Raw genomic sequence first — 17,233 nt, forward strand, 5'->3', positions numbered from 1 at the left:
GTGTAACTCGGCTTCCAGGGAATCTGATACTTTCATGCACATAAAATAAAGTTAAACAAATCATAAAAAAAATGAGCCTCTGCTCTGGGTCTGAGGAGCTGATACCGAATGGTGGTGAAGGAAGGCTCAGACGGGGCAGTCTGTCGTATTCAGCTCTGTGTTCTTGGAGGGCAGCAGATGAACTGGCCTCCTGAATAGGAATGTCAGGGATAATTTCTCCATCTCTATATAATGATTAGGTTGGCAAACTCTAGTATGTTAAATATTTCACAAACTTATTTTTGTCTGTGTATGAACCCCCAAATCTCTGCCTCCTGAGTGCCGAAACTGCAGGTGGCCACTGCATTCACTTGCCATGTAGGTGGGTTCTGGGGATCAGAAACTCTGGTCCTCACAGTTGCGAAGCTTTATTTCATTGAGTCATCCCCCAGCTCTCCAATTATTTATTTAAAAACAACAACAAATACAAAAACTCGTAAATCATAAACTTTTGGAAATTTGAGTACATAATACCAAGCGAGCACACTTTGGGGGATGAATCATGAAATCTGTCCATTTCCTTAGTATATCAAATATAGTGGCACACACACTGTGTTCGTTCCCTTGTTTCTCCACATCCAAAGAGCCAGCCAAAATGTAGTCCTTACTCATTACAAAAACATTTCTAGCTTATTTTAAATTTTTTCTTATATATACATAAGATTGATCAATTATCAAAATTCAACCGGCACCAAAGCTACAGAGAAACCCTGTCTCGAAAAACCAAAAAAAAAAAAAGTAATATGATAAAAGACCAAGGAAATTTGGGGGGGGGACCCGAAACACCCATGGCTGTCGTCTTGGTTTCTTTTCCTGTTGTGATTAGACAACCACCACCACCACACTACCCCTGAGGAAAGCAATTAAGCAAGGTTTATTCTGGCTCACAGACTGAGATTATAGCCCATTAAAATGGGGATGTCACAGCAGCAGGAGCTCCAGGCTGCAGCACGAATTCTCATTGCTCTTAATAATAAAACCCAGAGTCAGATATAAGGGTTAATGCCGAAAGATCAGAGAAGCAGAGCACCAAGCCCCTAGAGAGTTCTTACCGCTACCAATGCTCAGACCAAAGGGGCGATCCTATCACTATGAATCCTTAGACTGCTCCTGTCTCTACAAAACCTCAGACAGCATCTCTATGATCTACAAATCCTCAGACTGAATCAGAGCTCCGTCTCTTCTCGCCTTATAGTCTCTCTCTGCCCATCCATATCACTCCTATCTCCACCTCCCTAGTGCTGGGATTAAAGGCGTGTGATCCCAAGTACTGGGATCACCTGTGTGTGAGCTCTCTTTTAGACAGATTTAATCTCAGGTAGCCCATGGTGGCCTTGAACTCATAGAGATCCCTCTGTCTCTGTCTTTTAAATGCTGGGATTAAAGGTGTGTGCCACCACTGCCTGGCCTCTATGGCTAACTAGTGGCTTAGCTCTGCACTCTAATCTTCAGACAAGCTTTATTTGTTTGTTATAACACAAACAAACTATCTCTACAGGGGCAGCTGATCACTGTACTCACAGGCAGGAAGTAGAGAGTGATGAATGCTTGTTCAGTTCACTTTCTCCTTTTCATACAGTTCAGAATCCTAGCCCTGGGAATGGTGCCACCCACAGCAAGGCGGTCTTCCATTCATTTAACCTAACCAAGATCATTCCTGATGGGCACACCGAAGGGTCCATCTTCTAGAGTCTGGATCTCATCACGTTGATAACAGAGATAACACCACAATTGTGCTTTTCCCAAGACTGACTATTTTCCAAATGCTCTTAAAATTCAAACTCAGCAGAGCAAACCTGACACATTTTCTATGGGTGTAAATGAAGGTCTGCTTTCCACTCTTTTTTCATTTTCCCTGGGATTTACTGGTGTGGCTTACAGGTTGTGGTCCTGGGGTAGACCAACAATAGCTGTCACTTGACAGAAAGGCCAAAAATCCTGTAATTGTCCAATCTACAAGACTGGATGTCTCAGCAGTCCCAGTCCAGTGCTAGAATCCTAGGATTCCTAAAGAGCTGTTGGTCTTCAATATGTGTTAGAATCCCAAAGAAGTAGTACCAGCGAAGGAATGCCTCAGCAACAGGACAAATGAACTTGCCAGCAAGGGTAAGGGCAAGCAGATTTTATTTGATTCCAGATGTAATCAGGTTGACAACCAAGATCAGTCATCACACACCTGTACCACCAAGCCATCTTGTTGGTCCCTACCTATTAATTTTGGATATAAATAGCATTTTAATGGTAAATAACATCAGTATATTTTTCTTCATATACTAAAGAACACATGCAATTTACTAGAATACAGTATTTATTTATGGGTTAGAGCAGTGGTTCTCAACTTCCCTAATGCTGCAGCCCTTTAATATAGTTAGTTCCTCATGTGGTGACCCCCAACCATAAAAGTATTTTCATTGCTACTTCATTTTGTTAGGGTTACGGATTATAATATAAATATTTGTTTTCTGATGGTCTTAGATGCCCCAACTCAGTATTTTCATATGCCCTTTTTCACTCAGACAGTGGCTACCATATTAATTTAAACCACGGGAAAGCGTGACTTGTAAATAAACTGGTTCTCAATTCTTTCTGTAGAACCTAGATCAGTATTGTACTCAGGTCCTGAGTAGATGAACTTAGGAAATGTAAAGACTGCCTAGCTCTCATACATAGAGATACAGTCTAGCACTAGAATTTTCAAATGGTTTTTAAAGTGCAACCAAGGTTGAGAATTACACTTTAAAAGATATACTATTTAAATTTACTTTTATTTCTATGAAGACACAATTAATAGCTAAACTTCTGGGGCAAACAGCCTGTCAAGCTGTCAAAAGATCCTGTGTATGTATTTAAATAGCTAAGAAAGATGCTACCCAAAATAACTTGCTGTATTTTGACTCATTTGGACATAATTATAATAACGTAAGACTTCATCTCGTGTTTCTCCCTGTTTTCTAGGTCAGCATGGATTCCTGGTTCATTCTTGTTCTGTTTGGCAGTAGTCTAATACACGTCGGTGCCAACAATGCTACTACAGGTAAAAACTGCCATCTGAGAAGACGCGAGGCATTTATTAATGCTTACTACTTTGTGTCTTAACTTTTGAGCTTCTCGTTCTTCATAAAATGTTTCTTTTTTTCTTTTTGGTGTTTGTAGTTTCACCTTCTTTAGAAATTACAAGATTAATTAAAACATCAACAACAGAATCAATTAAGGAGGAGAATAAAACTTCAAATCCAACCTCTTCAGTAATTTCTCTTTCTGGGGCACCAACATTCAGCCCCAATCTAACTCTGGAACCCACCTATGTAACTACTGTCAATTCTTCACACTCTGACAATGGGACCAAGAGAGCAGCAAGCACGGATTCTGGAGGCACTACTGTCTCACCCAATGGAACATGGCTTGATAACGTATTTACGGACTCCAGGACAGAACCCTGGGAGGGGAATTCCAGCACGGCAGCAACCACTCCAGAGACCTTCCCTCCTTCAGGTACCAGAGTTGCTTTCTGCTTGTTCATCTCACTCTGGGCTTATTTACCATTTTACTGTCTTTGTATATATTTTATAGCCATAAACTTCTTGAAATATATGTTTGCCAAGAAAAATAATGAAACCTCAAGAAAGGGAATTTTTAAAGATTTCTTTTAATGTATGTGTCCATGTACCTGTGTGTATGTGCCTGTGTCTATGTATGTTTGCATGCATTTACGTGCAACACGTGTATGCGGGTCCCCTCAGAGGCAAGAAGAGCGTCTTGGATTCCTTGGATTTGGAATTTCAGGTGGTTCTGCACTACCTGATGTGGGCACTGGGAATGAAGTCCATGTCCTCTGAAAGGACAGCAAGTGCTCTTAATAGAGCCATCCTGCCAGCCCCGTCCTGTAAGCATTTTTTTTTTTTTTGGTTTTTCGAGACAGGGTTTCTCTGTAGCTTTGGAGCCTGTCCTGGAACTAGCTCTTGTAGACCAGGCGGGCCTCAAACTCACAGAGATCTGTCTGTCTCTGCCTCCCGAGTGCTGGGATTAAAGACGTGTGCCACCAAAACCGGAAATTCTTAATACCTGGTTAGTGTAGCACTTTCTGGAGACTATTTTTCTGATAGGTGAGATCCTATTAGATTGGTGAGGTCCATGTGTGTTTAAAGGTATTGAATAAAGAGAGGGGAGCTAGTGTATAACCAAAAGACTGAAAATGAAAAGCACAGACTGGGTAGTGAGTTGGCCTTAAGAAGAAGCAGTCTATGAGGTCCATGAGGAGAGAATGAAGATGGAAGTCCCATACGTAACACAGCAGTAGACTGTGGGTACACGAGAAAGGGGCTCACGGAGGCTTACATTTCAGAGCCATTTGTTCAGCCCAGGTCTCTGTCTCCTTGACTTTGAGTCACCAGATTTAAGCAGCAGTAGCTCAGAGGACAAGATCAGAACTCTGGGCTGAGATCAGCTTGGGTAGGGCAGGTTTCTGACTTAATGGACCAGGTTCCTGGTTTGTAGAAGACAAACAAAGGGTCCCTCAGAAAGCTTCTACATGGAGCAATAGCTCCAATTGCTGCATAATGGAAGGTTTTTTCCCCTAGCAAAATTGCTGTTCTCTCATCTATGATTGCATCCTCTTGGCTCAGATTTCTTGTCTGTTTCAGATTCCCTTAGTTGGATCCATGACTCATGGTGGGATTCCAAAAAGTGCTTTTGAAATTTAATCCTATTTGGTACTAAAAATGGTATCTTTCAACTAGACTTTATAGTGCAGACCCAATACCTGCCTGCTTCAATGTCATTGTTTCTGCAATAAAAGCAAGATAGCATTATTAGTTATAGTTAAGAGCATAGTTTGCAAACCCATACTACTTGTTCCTGTTCAATCCCAGTTCTGCCATAAGCTCCTTTATGAGCATAGGTAAATTTACTTGATTGTATCTATACCTCAATTTTTCACATATAAAATTAAAATGAATGATGGTAATAGCTCATACCCATAGAGAAGTTGTTTAATAAATTGATCTAAGATGGGCATAGTAGTGTACACCTTTAATCCTAACACTTGGAAGCAGGCAGATCTTTGTGCATTCAAGGTCAGCCTGATTGACAGACCGAGTTCCAGAACAGCCAGAGTGAGACCTTATCTTGAAAAAGAAAGATAAATAAATAAACTGATGTAAGTCAAATCCTTATTACAGTACTGTACATAGTGATAAGCAACCTTTTTTATGGTCAGCTGTTATAATTGTTACAACTTGTGCTTTGAGGGGGTTCCATAAATTACGTGGCCAGGCAAGGTGATATGTGGCTATAACACCAGCATATAGTAGGCTGATGCAGGAGCATTATAGTTCCAGAGCAGCCTCGTCTCTATAACCAGACCCTGTTTCAAAAAGGTCTGGGCCTAATATGCTCTCAGTGGAGGCACTTGCTTACTGTGCATGAAGCCCTGGATTTAGTCTACTACTGTTAAGTAAACAAATATAGAGTATAGGCAGATTTTTCTTTGGGCTGCTAGCTCGCAAAAACCCACATGGAGACTTACTATTAATTATAAAAGCTCAACCTTAGGGGCTGGAGAGATGGCTCAGCGGTTAAGAGCACCAGCTGCTCTTCCAGAGGTGCTGAGTTCAATTCCCAGCAACCACATGGTGGCTCATGACCATCTACAACGGGATCTGATGCCCTCTTCTGACACTCAGGTGTACATGCGGAGTACTCATACATAAAATTGAATAAAGTTTAAAAAAAACCAAAAGATCAACCTTAGCTTAGGCTTGTTTCTAACGAATTCTTATAACTTAACCCATATTTTTTCATCTACGTTCTTCCATGTGCTTGTTACCTCATCTCCATTTTGCCCATCTTACTTCCTCCTATCTGGCTGGCGGCTTCTTTCTTCTTACCAGAACGCTCTGTCCCCAAAAGTCCCACCTAACTTCTTTCTACCTAACTAAAGGTCATTCAGCTCTTTATTAAACCAGTCACAGTGACACATCTTCACACAATGTAAAGAAATATTCCACAACAATAGAGATGTGTTAAATGTCCATGACTGCCTCTATTCTTGATTAGATTGAGAACTGAAAACAATTTTGTTTTGAATGTTAAAGTACAGATTATGACCCATTCATAAAAATCTGTTTAATGGACTACCATCATTATTTTGTTTGTCTTAGTGACCTTATTCCATTTCTATTCATGTTATGTGTGTGATATTTTGAAACTTTTCTTTGTTATGCACAAACATACATATGTATACTAAGTAACATCATAAAATGTCTTCTGTGAGTTATAGCCAGTGCTCAGGGTAGAAAGGCAAAATAACTTACACAGGCTGAAGGAATGAATATAGAAGGTAGAATTATAAAGTAAGCACAGTTGATTTCAAAGCATGGGTCTCATTCTGTACTGTTTTCCACTTAACAGTTCTTGAGATGACCATGGGTAATTATCTCCTGTTAGTGCATGATGAATTTAAGACTAATTAAGATATTAGACTTGGAAGTAGCAAAGTAGACGTATTTCTCACTTTTGTAGTTTTAACATATTAAGATTTTTCCCAACACACATAAAATTACATAAAATGTAATTTTAAACCTTTAAAAGGTGAAATGAGGGTTGCAGACATAGTTCAATGGGCAAAGCATGAGGACCTGAGTTCAGGTCCCCTGAATCCACATACACCCAGACATGGTGATTCCCATCCATAATCTCATTGCTCCTATGGCAAGATGGGGGTAGAGACAGGAGAACTCCCAGAAGCTCACAGACCATTTAGCCTGGTATACACAATGCAGTGGCAAACAAGAGATCCTGTCTCAAATAAGGTGGAAGGTGAGGACCTATGCTGTCTAATTTTATGTCATCTTGACACAGCTGAGAAGATGCCCCCACCCGATTGGCCTGTGGTGTATTTGATGGTTGTTGTGGAGGGCCCTGCTCACTGTGTGTTACCACCACTGGGCTGGTGGTCCTGCCTTCTATAAGCATCTGAGCAAGCCATGGAGAACAAACGAGTAAGCAGCACTCCTGCATGGCTTCTGCCTCAGTTCCTGCCTCCAGGTTCCTGGATGATGGACTACAAGCTATAAGCTGAAATAAACCCTTTCTTCCCCACGTTGATTTTGACTATGCTGTTGTATCATAGCAATAGAAACCTAAGATAGGCCCTATGTCCAAGGCTGTCCTCTGACTCCACACGTCTATCATGGTATTCATATGCCCCAACTCACATACATGAACATGCATACAGACAAAAGGTGAAACAACACCTTTGTTATAAATTGAATTATCATATATGTATTTATTACTCTTATCATGTTCATGCATGTATATGATATATTGATCATCTTCATACCCTTCTACCCCATCTTATTCTTCCTACCACTAGACTGATCTTCCTCTTCCTAGTGATTCCCCCTTCAGCCTTCATGTCTTTTTCTTAAGATTTGTTTTTTATGTATATGAGTGTTTTGCCTGCATGTATATTATATGTGTATGTATATGTATGTGTGTACTGTGTGCAGGTATGATGCCCATGAAGGCCAGATTAGAGCATCAGATCCCTGGAATGTGGTTACAGATGATTGTGAGCTTCCATGTGTGCCGGGAGCTAAACCCAGCTCTCCAGTGCTCTTAATTGCTCATCCACCTCTCTGGTTCCCTACTTTTCAAAAGGGTTTTTTTGATTTTGCTTTTTACTTAATGCCCAAAAATTTTCATTAATTTTACTTACAGGAACATGTTTGAGGAGTTGTGATATGATTTAGGATTTTTTTCCATTGACGTTTATGAGTGGGTTTTTTTGTTTTTTTTTTTTTCTATGTGAATTTGGTCTGTGTTTTTACTTTGCAAACATGATATTGTTGATGTGTTAGTTGCTAGTGTTTTTATTTTTCATTGAAAGAACATGAAAGTTTAAAGACAAAAAGAAAAAAATTTGAAAGTTTGCATAGCAAACTGCATTTTACTTGTATTTCCGAATTCATCTTAGGAAAGGTTAATTTCCTGCATAGCTGTGTATAGTTCTCATTTTACTTATTTTCATCTCCCTTTTTCCCTCAGGGTTTAGTATTTTATAGTTTGTGTCTTTCCTTCCAAAAAAAAAAAAACCCACTTTTTTTTAAAATCAGTTCTATCACCTTAGCTTTTTTTTTGTTTGTGTGTGTCGGGGGGTGTCAAAACAGGGTTTCTCTGTGTAATAGCCTTGGCTGTCCTGGAACTAGCTCTTGTAGACTAGACTGTCCTTGACCTCACAGAGACCCGCCTCCTCTGCCTCCTGAGTGCTGGGATTAAAGAAGTGAGCCACCGCTGCCCAGCTCACTTTAGCTTTTTATTTTATTATTTTTATCTTTTCTACCTTGCATTAGGTTTATTTTGTGCTACCTATTCAAGTTTTTAAATTAAAGCTGAATTTTTTGTTTTTATATTCCAGACTTACTAATATTAGATAGGTTTCAACATGCTGCATAGGTATTCCTGTAGGTAACTGCTAGTTAGGGTGCTCACTAAGCTGCATTTCAGTTGTGGGCAGAAGGTTTCCTCATCAGGAACCATGGTGTCTCATGCTATGTAGCCCTGCCAACCTAATAACATTCTTCTTATCTGTGTGGTTATGTGTTCTCACCACTGGGAACAAAGGAAATAGAAGCAATTTCTTTTCCAGATTTTGTAACCCACACTTAACCCCTAGCTTTTGCTCATGTCTCACTAGCTGAACTGTATCATGGTCACACCTTGTCTTAGAAGCACAGTGTTTAACCAGACAGCTTTGTACTTGGTAAAAAACACAAAGAGGTGTTTTTATTGTTTGTTTTTATTTTAATTTTCAAATTTTGTCTGTGTGAATTTCCACTTTTATTGTATACTGATGAGAGAATATTGTACTATTTGTTTTAGGGGGTCTGTTTACACTGTAGATATACCACAGGTTTCTTTAAAAATATGTATATTAAAAAAACACACATGTTAAGCCAGGCTGTGGTGGTGCACACCTTTAATCCCAGCACTTGGGAGGCAGAGGCAGGCCGATCTCTGTTCAAGGACAGCCTAGTCTACAGAGCAAGTTCCAGGACAGCCAGGACTGTAGCACAGAGAAATCCTGCCTTGAAAAACACAAAAACAAACAAAAAGTCACATGTTAGTTTATTGGTGCTGGTTGGGGCTGCCGCAGTGCAGGTATGATGGGGTCAGTTTTGCCTTCTATTGTGTAGATTTTGAGGACTGAACTCAGGTTATCTGATGTAGTAGTAAGGGCGGGCACCCGGCCGCCCTCACGGCTAGCTTTACCCGAAATAATTACACAGAAACTGTATTCTTTTAAACACCGCTTGGCCCATTTCTATCTAGCCTCTTCTAGGCTAGCTCTCACACCTGGATTAGCCCATTTCTAATAATCTGCTGTAGCCCACAAGCTGGCTTACCAGGAATGATTTTAACCTGCATCTGCCTGGAGTGGGAGAACCATGGCGACTCTCTGACTCAGCTTCTTTCTCCCAGCCTTCCGGTCTGTTTACTCCACCCACCTAAGGGTGGGCCTATCAAATGGGCCTAGCAGTTTCTTTATTGCTTAACCAATGAAATCAACAGATTGATATATGACACTCCCACATCAATCGGACTTTATGGCATTTGCCTTTGCAGGTTAGCTATCTCACCAGTCCTTCGTAGTTTCTAAAAACAAGCTTTTCTCTATTAGTACGTGAAGTTGGGTATATATAAATTAGATTGGATTTTTGTTGTTTTTGTTTTGTATTTTAGTTTGGTTGGTTTTAGTTTGGGTTGGTTGTTTTTTTTTTCCCGCATCTTATTATGTGGATCTTTTATGTCTTTAAAACTTAAAATTTTCTTTTTTTTTTCTTTTTTTGGTTTTTCGAGACAGGGTTTCTCTGTGGCTTTGGAGCCTGTCCTGGAACTAGCTCTGTAGACCAGGCTGGTCTCGAACTCACAGAGATCCGCCTGCCTCTGCCTCCCGAGTGCTGGGATTAAAGGCGTGCGCCACCACCGCCCGGCAAAACTTAAAATTTTAAAAATTGTCCTTTTACATTTCAAAAGTCATAATGTCTTCTGGTCGCTGATATTTGTGTTTTTCCTTGAATTACTATATTTTTAGTGAGTATTGGATGCTGACTGTGTGCATACTCAGGAGGAAGGAAGGAGACCACTGGCTAAAGCTGAGTAACCCTAGATAATCTTGTTCCCTATTTATGCAGTGTACTGAACGTGGAGAAAATAGCCTACATTCTTGGAGCTTTTTCTTTGTTTTTCCTTAAATTGAATGACAATGTTTTCCTTTAACCTGAGTAAATGTTTCTGTTTTTTACTTGTTGCACAGGTAATTCTGACTCAAAAGACAGGAGAGGTGAGCCAGTCACCCTCTGTGTGTTGTCTGCTGTCCAACCGTGTTTCTTCTGTGTGGGGACCTGGACATCCATGGCTGTGTTGTTGACTGTCCTTCCATGTTTCCATATTTACCTTAGAAAAGGATAAAGGAAACAAGCATTGTATTTTTATATAGATGACAGATTCAATGCATTCTATATATTTTTAAAATCTTATTTATGTATATGTTCTGCTGCATGTATGTCCCTGTATCACACATGTATGCCTGTTGCCCATAGAGGCAGTAAAAGTGCACCAGAATGGAGTCACAGGTGATTGTGAGCCCTCATGAGGGTGCTGGAAATCAGCTCATAGTCCTCATAGCTGGGGTTCTTAGTTGCTTAGCCGTTTCTCCAGCCCCTTTATGTATTTTAATCAACAACAACAACAACAACAAATTGTATATTTGTCATGTCTCCATACTAGTATTTTACTCTTTGGTGATATATTAGGACATAATTTGTTTTATGATTTTTTTATTTTGTATGTATGAGTGTTTTGCCATTGGTTAAGTGGGGGGTATTTATTGGCCGGCTCTTCTCAATTGTGATTTATTTTTCTCTCACAGTACATTTATTAATGTATGGAAATGTTTTTGATAGTCACAGTCAGGATGTTGCTGCTGGCATCTAGTAGTGGAGGCCAGGATGTTTTAAAGACCCTACAGTGCATATTTTAGACTACCACTACAAAATGTCTTGAATGTGAGGTTGAAAAACCTTGGTATAGATGGAAAGAACTTGATGTATTGATAATGGTGAAGTAAAGTGGTGATACTAGAGGGCTTGTGTAGTGGTCTCTTTAACAGGAACGTTATTGCTTTACTAAAATTTCAAAGCCCATGCAACCCAGAGTGGTGGCACATACCTTAATCTCAGTGTTCAGGAGGCATAGATAGGAGGACCTCAGTGAGTTTGAGGCCAGTCTAGGCTACATAGTGAGGCCCTGTCTTGAGAAAAAAGGAAGAACTATGTGTCATTGACATATTGTTTTTGTATGTGTGTATTCTCAGTGAATAATGGATTTATTTATACAAGAATATGGTAATTTTTGCCAAATTTAATAGGAGAGGTTAAATATTTGATAACTTTTATCTCCCCACCTTTTTGTTGTTGTTTCATTTTTTGAGACAGGGTTTCTCTGCACAGCCCTGGCTGTTCTGACGCTTACTCTGTAGACAAGGCTGACCTTGAACTCAGAGATCCTCCTGCCTCTGCCTTCTGAGTACTAGACTTAACGGTGTGTGTCATCACTGCTGGGCTCCCTGCGTGTTTTTAAAACATAATACTATAAGATGAGCCCAGATTCCAACACAGCTCCCAAGAGTGAGTTCTTGCTTGTCTAAAATTATGATAGATATTTGCTGATCTTACATAGATTCAACAAGTCAAGGCAGGATCTTTATGGTCTTTGCACTGAGGCAAATACCCCCATTTAAAGCTGAACCCTTCTGCTCAACTTCTCAACTTGTGCCTTCTGAATCTCTGGATCTCTGGAGACATTGTACTCCACTAGGTTTAGGGTACTTGGGAAAGAGTATTCAGGGACACAGGCTTATACTTGGGAAAGAGTATTCAGGGACACAGGCTTATACTTGAGAAGTGATGTCTTGACTTTGTATTTTTTTTTAAACTCTTGCAACTTTCTATGATAAACTTTCTGTAAAGCACTATTCTCCAAACTAAGTTTGAGGAGGGGAGGCACAACAGCTTAGCCTGTGAGTACTCTGGTCTGACAAGCCAGGTCAGGATGGTCTTCACCCTTTCCTCTCTATCCCAACTGGCACAGCTGAAGCTATTTCTAGCCCTAGACTAGTGAAACTAGTATTTAATTTTCAACTGGAAGGTTTTTGGCTCTGACTGGTCTCTTTAGTAGTGGATTCCTCTTTTTTGTCTTGAAATCCCTCAAAGTTCCAGCCTATGAATGCTGCCCTTTGCTCCCCGCAGACATGTTCTTGTTTCATTAGTAGTTTTATATTTCTTCTATCTTTTTATATGTTTGGGGCACACAGAAAGATAAATTTGTGGTCTAGAAATGTAGTGTAGCCAATTTTTCTTTGGGTCGCCAGCTCACAAATAATGACACAGAGACTTATTAATTATGAAAGCCCAACCTATACCTTAGGCTTGTTCCTAACTAGTTCTTATAACTTAAATTAACCCATTTCTATTAATCTACATCCTGCTGTGTGGCTCATGACTGTTAACTCCTCCTGCATGTCCTGCTTCTGTGTCTGGCTAGCAATTCTGCCTCTCTTCTCTCCAGAATTCTCTCTCTGCCCAAAAGTTTCACCTAGCTATTGACTGTTCAGCTTTTTATTACACTAGTCACAGCAATACATCTTCACACAGTGAACAAATATCCTACAACAGGGGCTGGAGAGATGGCTCAGAGGTTAAGAGCACTGACTGCTCTTCCAGAGGTCCTGAGTTCAATGCCCAGCAACCACAGGATGGCTCACACCCATCTATAATGAGATCTGGTGCCCTCTTCTGGCCTGCAGGCACACATGCAGACAGAACACTGTATACATAATAAATAGATAAATCTTTTTTAAAAAAAAAAAAGTATCCTATAACAGTGTAGCTCATCTGATAGAGTGATGCTTAGTAACCTGGTTTGATCCATAGCACCATATAAACATGGTACAGGGTAGTGACTGTAATTCCAGTGCTGGAGGCAGGAGGATCAGAAGTTCATAATGAACTGCATCGTGAGTTTGAAGCTAGCCTAGGCTATGTGAGACCCTGACTCATAAACAACAACAACAAAATAAGCTTCTGGGCACAGCCATTGTTTGTTTTGATTTGGTTTTGTTGAGACAGGGTTTCAGTTTAGCCCAGGCTGGCTTCAAATTAGTGACAATCCTCTTGCCTCAGCTTCCCAAGTGCTGAAATTATAGATGTGAGCAGTCATGCCTGGCTCTTACTCACTGTCTTGAGCCAGACTTCTCTGTTACCTCCTTATACTACCTCATATACTGCCCTTTATGGTTGGAATTTAGCAAACACATGTTTTCCAAGTAGATCACTCTGTGTGTATGTATTTATTTTGAAACAGGATCTCATGTAGCCCAGACCAGCCTCTCGACTCTTGATCTTTGTGCCCTCCTCCCCAAGTGCTGGGATTACAGATTACCATCACACCCAGCTTCAGTAATTCTTTTTATTCGTTCTCTCACCTGACTCCTGTGTTTGAGATCCTCTGTGTTTTACATTACACAAAGAAATAAAACTAATATGCTTGCCAAGGTGATTTATGGCATAAAGGAGGAGTGCTCATTACCTGTAGTCAAGTAAGAAAATAACTACAAAGTATGAGAGGTCTTATCAAGGGAAATAATGTGTCTCTATGAGAAAATACAGACAGGACATGGTGCACACACCTCTGGCCTCAGCTACTTGGGACGCTAAGGCAGGCAAATTGCTTGAGTCCAGGAGTTCTAGGCTGTAATGCACTGTATCCATTGGGTGTGCATCGATGTGGTGACCTCCTGGGAGAAAAGCTGTTGAAGAACTTATTTCAGAAATGATAAATTTAGTATTAGGATGCCAGAGTAGACCTTCTGGGAAAAGTAATATTGCAAATCAAGACTTGATGAGTAGGTGAACTAGGCAAAGAATGGAGGGAGGCCATATGAATCAGAAAAGTAATTGTTCAAAAGCATAAGAATGAATGCCTTCAGCTTAAAGATACCAGTGATTAAAATGTTAGTTGAAGAGGAAGAGTGGCAGGAGGCAGTGCAGGTGGGAGCTACTTACAAGTTGTTGTAGACCAGGACAAGATTAGGCTTCATTCTAACAACTGTGGCAGTCAAAGAAGAGACAGTAGAGGTCGGGCCTAGACTGTAACAACAGAGAGTGAGAAAGAGGCAGACATCTTTGATGTATTGATTTGTTGGGAAACAATAATCTTAAGTGTCGCACAAATAACACAAAGTAAAAGTAAGGCCGCAGGAGAGTTTATTTTTGCAAAAAGAGTGTGCCTTGGCCCTAACTGGCGTAGCAAACACACTCTTGGGCAAGACGTGCATTTAGTTTTTATTCTAACACAGGCAGTGACTGTGTCTCCTGATGGGAACTCACCCTTACAATCTGACATGATTGGCTGGTCTATAGGAAGAGGAAGGGTGTGATAGTCAAGTCTCAGAAATGTCTAGTGATTGCACATGGACATGTAATGAGATGGAAAAGTTTTGTGGAATGATAACCCTTTCAGGGCCAGCTATTTTTGTAGGAAGAAAAAAAATGTTTCTAAGGGTTTCTAGCCCTAAAAGAAACTGCTTGCAGCTGGGTCGGTTAGAGAAGGTATGCATGAAGAAGTCAAGGGGATTTCTCCATTTCTTCCTTGAGCAGCAGGAGGATTGGAATGCTAGCTGCTGAATGGTAAAAGCATCTGTAATGCAGAAAATTGATGTTGCTTATGAAGCTGTGAAGTTGAAAGTGGAGGTGGCCGGTAGGTAGTTGAGAACCAAGCAATGCAAATATGGGAATTTCTGTCACTATTTGAAATTATAGGCGTCTGATCAGATAGTCGATTGAAAATAAGAAAGTGTCCCAGGATACAATGCTGAAAAGTGTCTGCAGTCACAGAGCACTGCTGTTGTAAAAGGAACAACCCGGCAAAGGAGACAAATGAAACAGCCAGGGGACTTCGTCATAGGGAGAAAATGCTTCAAGGAGGAGGGAACGATCATCCAGTGTGAATGGTCGTTTTAAGATGGGCATCACATACAGCAATGTTTGAAATTTACCATCAATAGAAAAATATACTAGTTCCAGGACAGGAACCAAAAAAGCTACGGAGAAACCCTGTCTCAAAAATAAATAAAAAAAAAAAAGAAAGAAAGAAAAATATGGTAGACATTTCCTATCCCTTTAGGCTGGGATGGTGGTGTTTGCCTCCAATCCCAGACTTGGGAGATAGAATGAGGGTTGTGAACTCTGGGCTGTACAGTGATAACTACTTCCAGTCACACACACCCCTCCGCACCCCACTCCCCCAAAAAACCCTCCACATTTCTCTCCGTACTGTTCCTTTTATTTGCATATATACCCTGATGTAAAAGTCCTCATAAAATGAGAGGGTGTGCTCCTCTCCCCTCTCTCTATCCTTCTTTCATTCCATTTAGGCTTTCTTACCCAAACTCAAAAGAAACTACCCCAAAAACTCGCCAGTAGCTGTCACCTGGGTAAGCCAGTTTCATGTCTGTTTTCATCTTACCCTGTTTGAATCCATTTCTCCTTTGTTGGAGACTGCTTTTGGTTTTCTGCTAGATGACTTCCTACCTAGTGGCTGCTGCAATTCCTGAGTCAGTTTAGCAGAACTTTTAAACAAAGGAGAATTCAGTTATGTCCTTTCTGTTTTAGTCGTCCAATAATATTCTGAATTAAAGCCACACTTGCTGCCATGGCCTATAACTTAAGTTTTCTGGCTCCTGCCTATCTCTCCAGTTACAGCTTGTATCACTCTGGCCTTTATGCTGTTTTTTGAGCCTGCCAAACTCCTTACCAGCTGGTGAATCAGATGAAATTATGACTGTTTCTGTTAGATTTGGTTGCTGTTTGTTGGTCCTTGCTGAGCGGCTTCAGTGGAGCACTAAGTAGGAGTCAGTATAAACGTGTCAGGAGAATCTAAGGGAGGAAATGGAGAACAGCAATGGTGTGAGAAGGTAGCTGAGACAGCAGTGGACATAGTCCAGAGACCACCTGGCAGGATTGGCCTTTGCATAAAAGGGGCATACCCTCACAAAAAGCAAAGAAACTCAGGTGGGTTGTGTGGTTTGTAATATGGAGTAAAAGTGGAGTTCTGACCTGGCCTGCTGCATGAGAAATGTGGCTAGGTACTGAGCTCGGGCCTGTGGAATGGAGGGAAGGCTTGACGCTCTACTCTAGCCAGACTCTGTTGTGGTTGGCATCCTGGCAAAGGGCAGCTGAGGAAAGAAGATACAGAAAGTGGTAGAGGGGATAGGAAGTACATGGCAGTTTTGATGCATGGTGCATGTGGATCCAGCAGCATTTCCTTATTTAATCATACTCCCTGTGCCAGGAAACCACTAGGGTTTATGATAGAACAATCTTTTTTCTTCCTTCTCCTGTTTTTTTTCTCTAGGCGGAGCTCATTGAGACTGGGATGTAGTGTGATGTCGGGCCTACATTCCTGACCTGCCAGTATTTGTATCTCCGAATCTTTGGGTGCTTTTTGTATGCTAAGTTTTGTTTGAGCTCAGATGATATAGCAATGAAAGAGTCTCTGACTTAAAAGACAATTTTTATCCCAATACAGTTATCCCAGTGCAGGAAGTCGTACAGTAAATAAATGCATGGTATATCAAAGATAGGTGGGACCCTACCTCATCCCCTACCCAATGGCCCTAATGTGGCAACGGGTATTCTTTTCTCGTACACGCTAGCACATGTATTTGCTCCTTGCTCTTTAGTGTGCATTTCTGTACACAGCCCCTCTGTTTCTCATTTTGTTCTCTTGATCTCTGTGTGTGTGTGTGTGTGTGTGTGTGTGTGTGTGTGTGTGTGTGTGTGTGTGGTTTCACATCCTACCATCTGCAGAAATCTTTAATGGGTGGTGTTCCCCCACCCCCGCATCGGTGTGTCTTCCTGAGCTTCCAACTTGAGCCCTTCATTGCATGACACAATTATCACCTGTTCTTTTCTCTTGGTTTCAGATGAGACACCAATTATTGCAGTGATGGTGGCCCTGTCCTCTCTGCTAGTAATCGTTTTTATTATCATAGTTCTGTACATGTTAAGGTAAGTATGTTAATGTTACTTCATTTGCTTAGAATATCCTGATAACCCCTGTGTCTCAGTAAGCC

At 40.8% G+C, this 17,233-nt stretch overlaps 1 protein-coding gene across 7 annotated transcripts in view; it reads left to right on the top strand.

Moving 5' to 3' along the window:
- Ptpra (protein tyrosine phosphatase receptor type A) overlaps nt 1–17,233 on the top strand; it is a 99,437-nt gene that overhangs the window by 39,800 nt on the left and 42,404 nt on the right. For 5 of the 7 annotated variants that reach the window (XM_075962170.1, XM_075962169.1, XM_075962168.1 and 2 more), the window contains 4 exons: nt 2,995–3,073; nt 3,193–3,531; nt 10,355–10,381; nt 17,084–17,168. In XM_075962170.1, the coding sequence (XP_075818285.1) occupies nt 2,995–3,073; nt 3,193–3,531; nt 10,355–10,381; nt 17,084–17,168 (530 nt within the window). The remainder of the gene's footprint in view (nt 1–2,994; nt 3,074–3,192; nt 3,532–10,354; nt 10,382–17,083; nt 17,169–17,233) is intronic. The other 2 variants (XM_075962172.1, XM_075962173.1) reach the window with 1 other exon arrangement.

The sequence above is a fragment of the Microtus pennsylvanicus genome, chromosome 2 (assembly GCF_037038515.1).
Source record: "Microtus pennsylvanicus isolate mMicPen1 chromosome 2, mMicPen1.hap1, whole genome shotgun sequence".
Lineage (NCBI taxonomy): Eukaryota > Metazoa > Chordata > Mammalia > Rodentia > Cricetidae > Microtus > Microtus pennsylvanicus.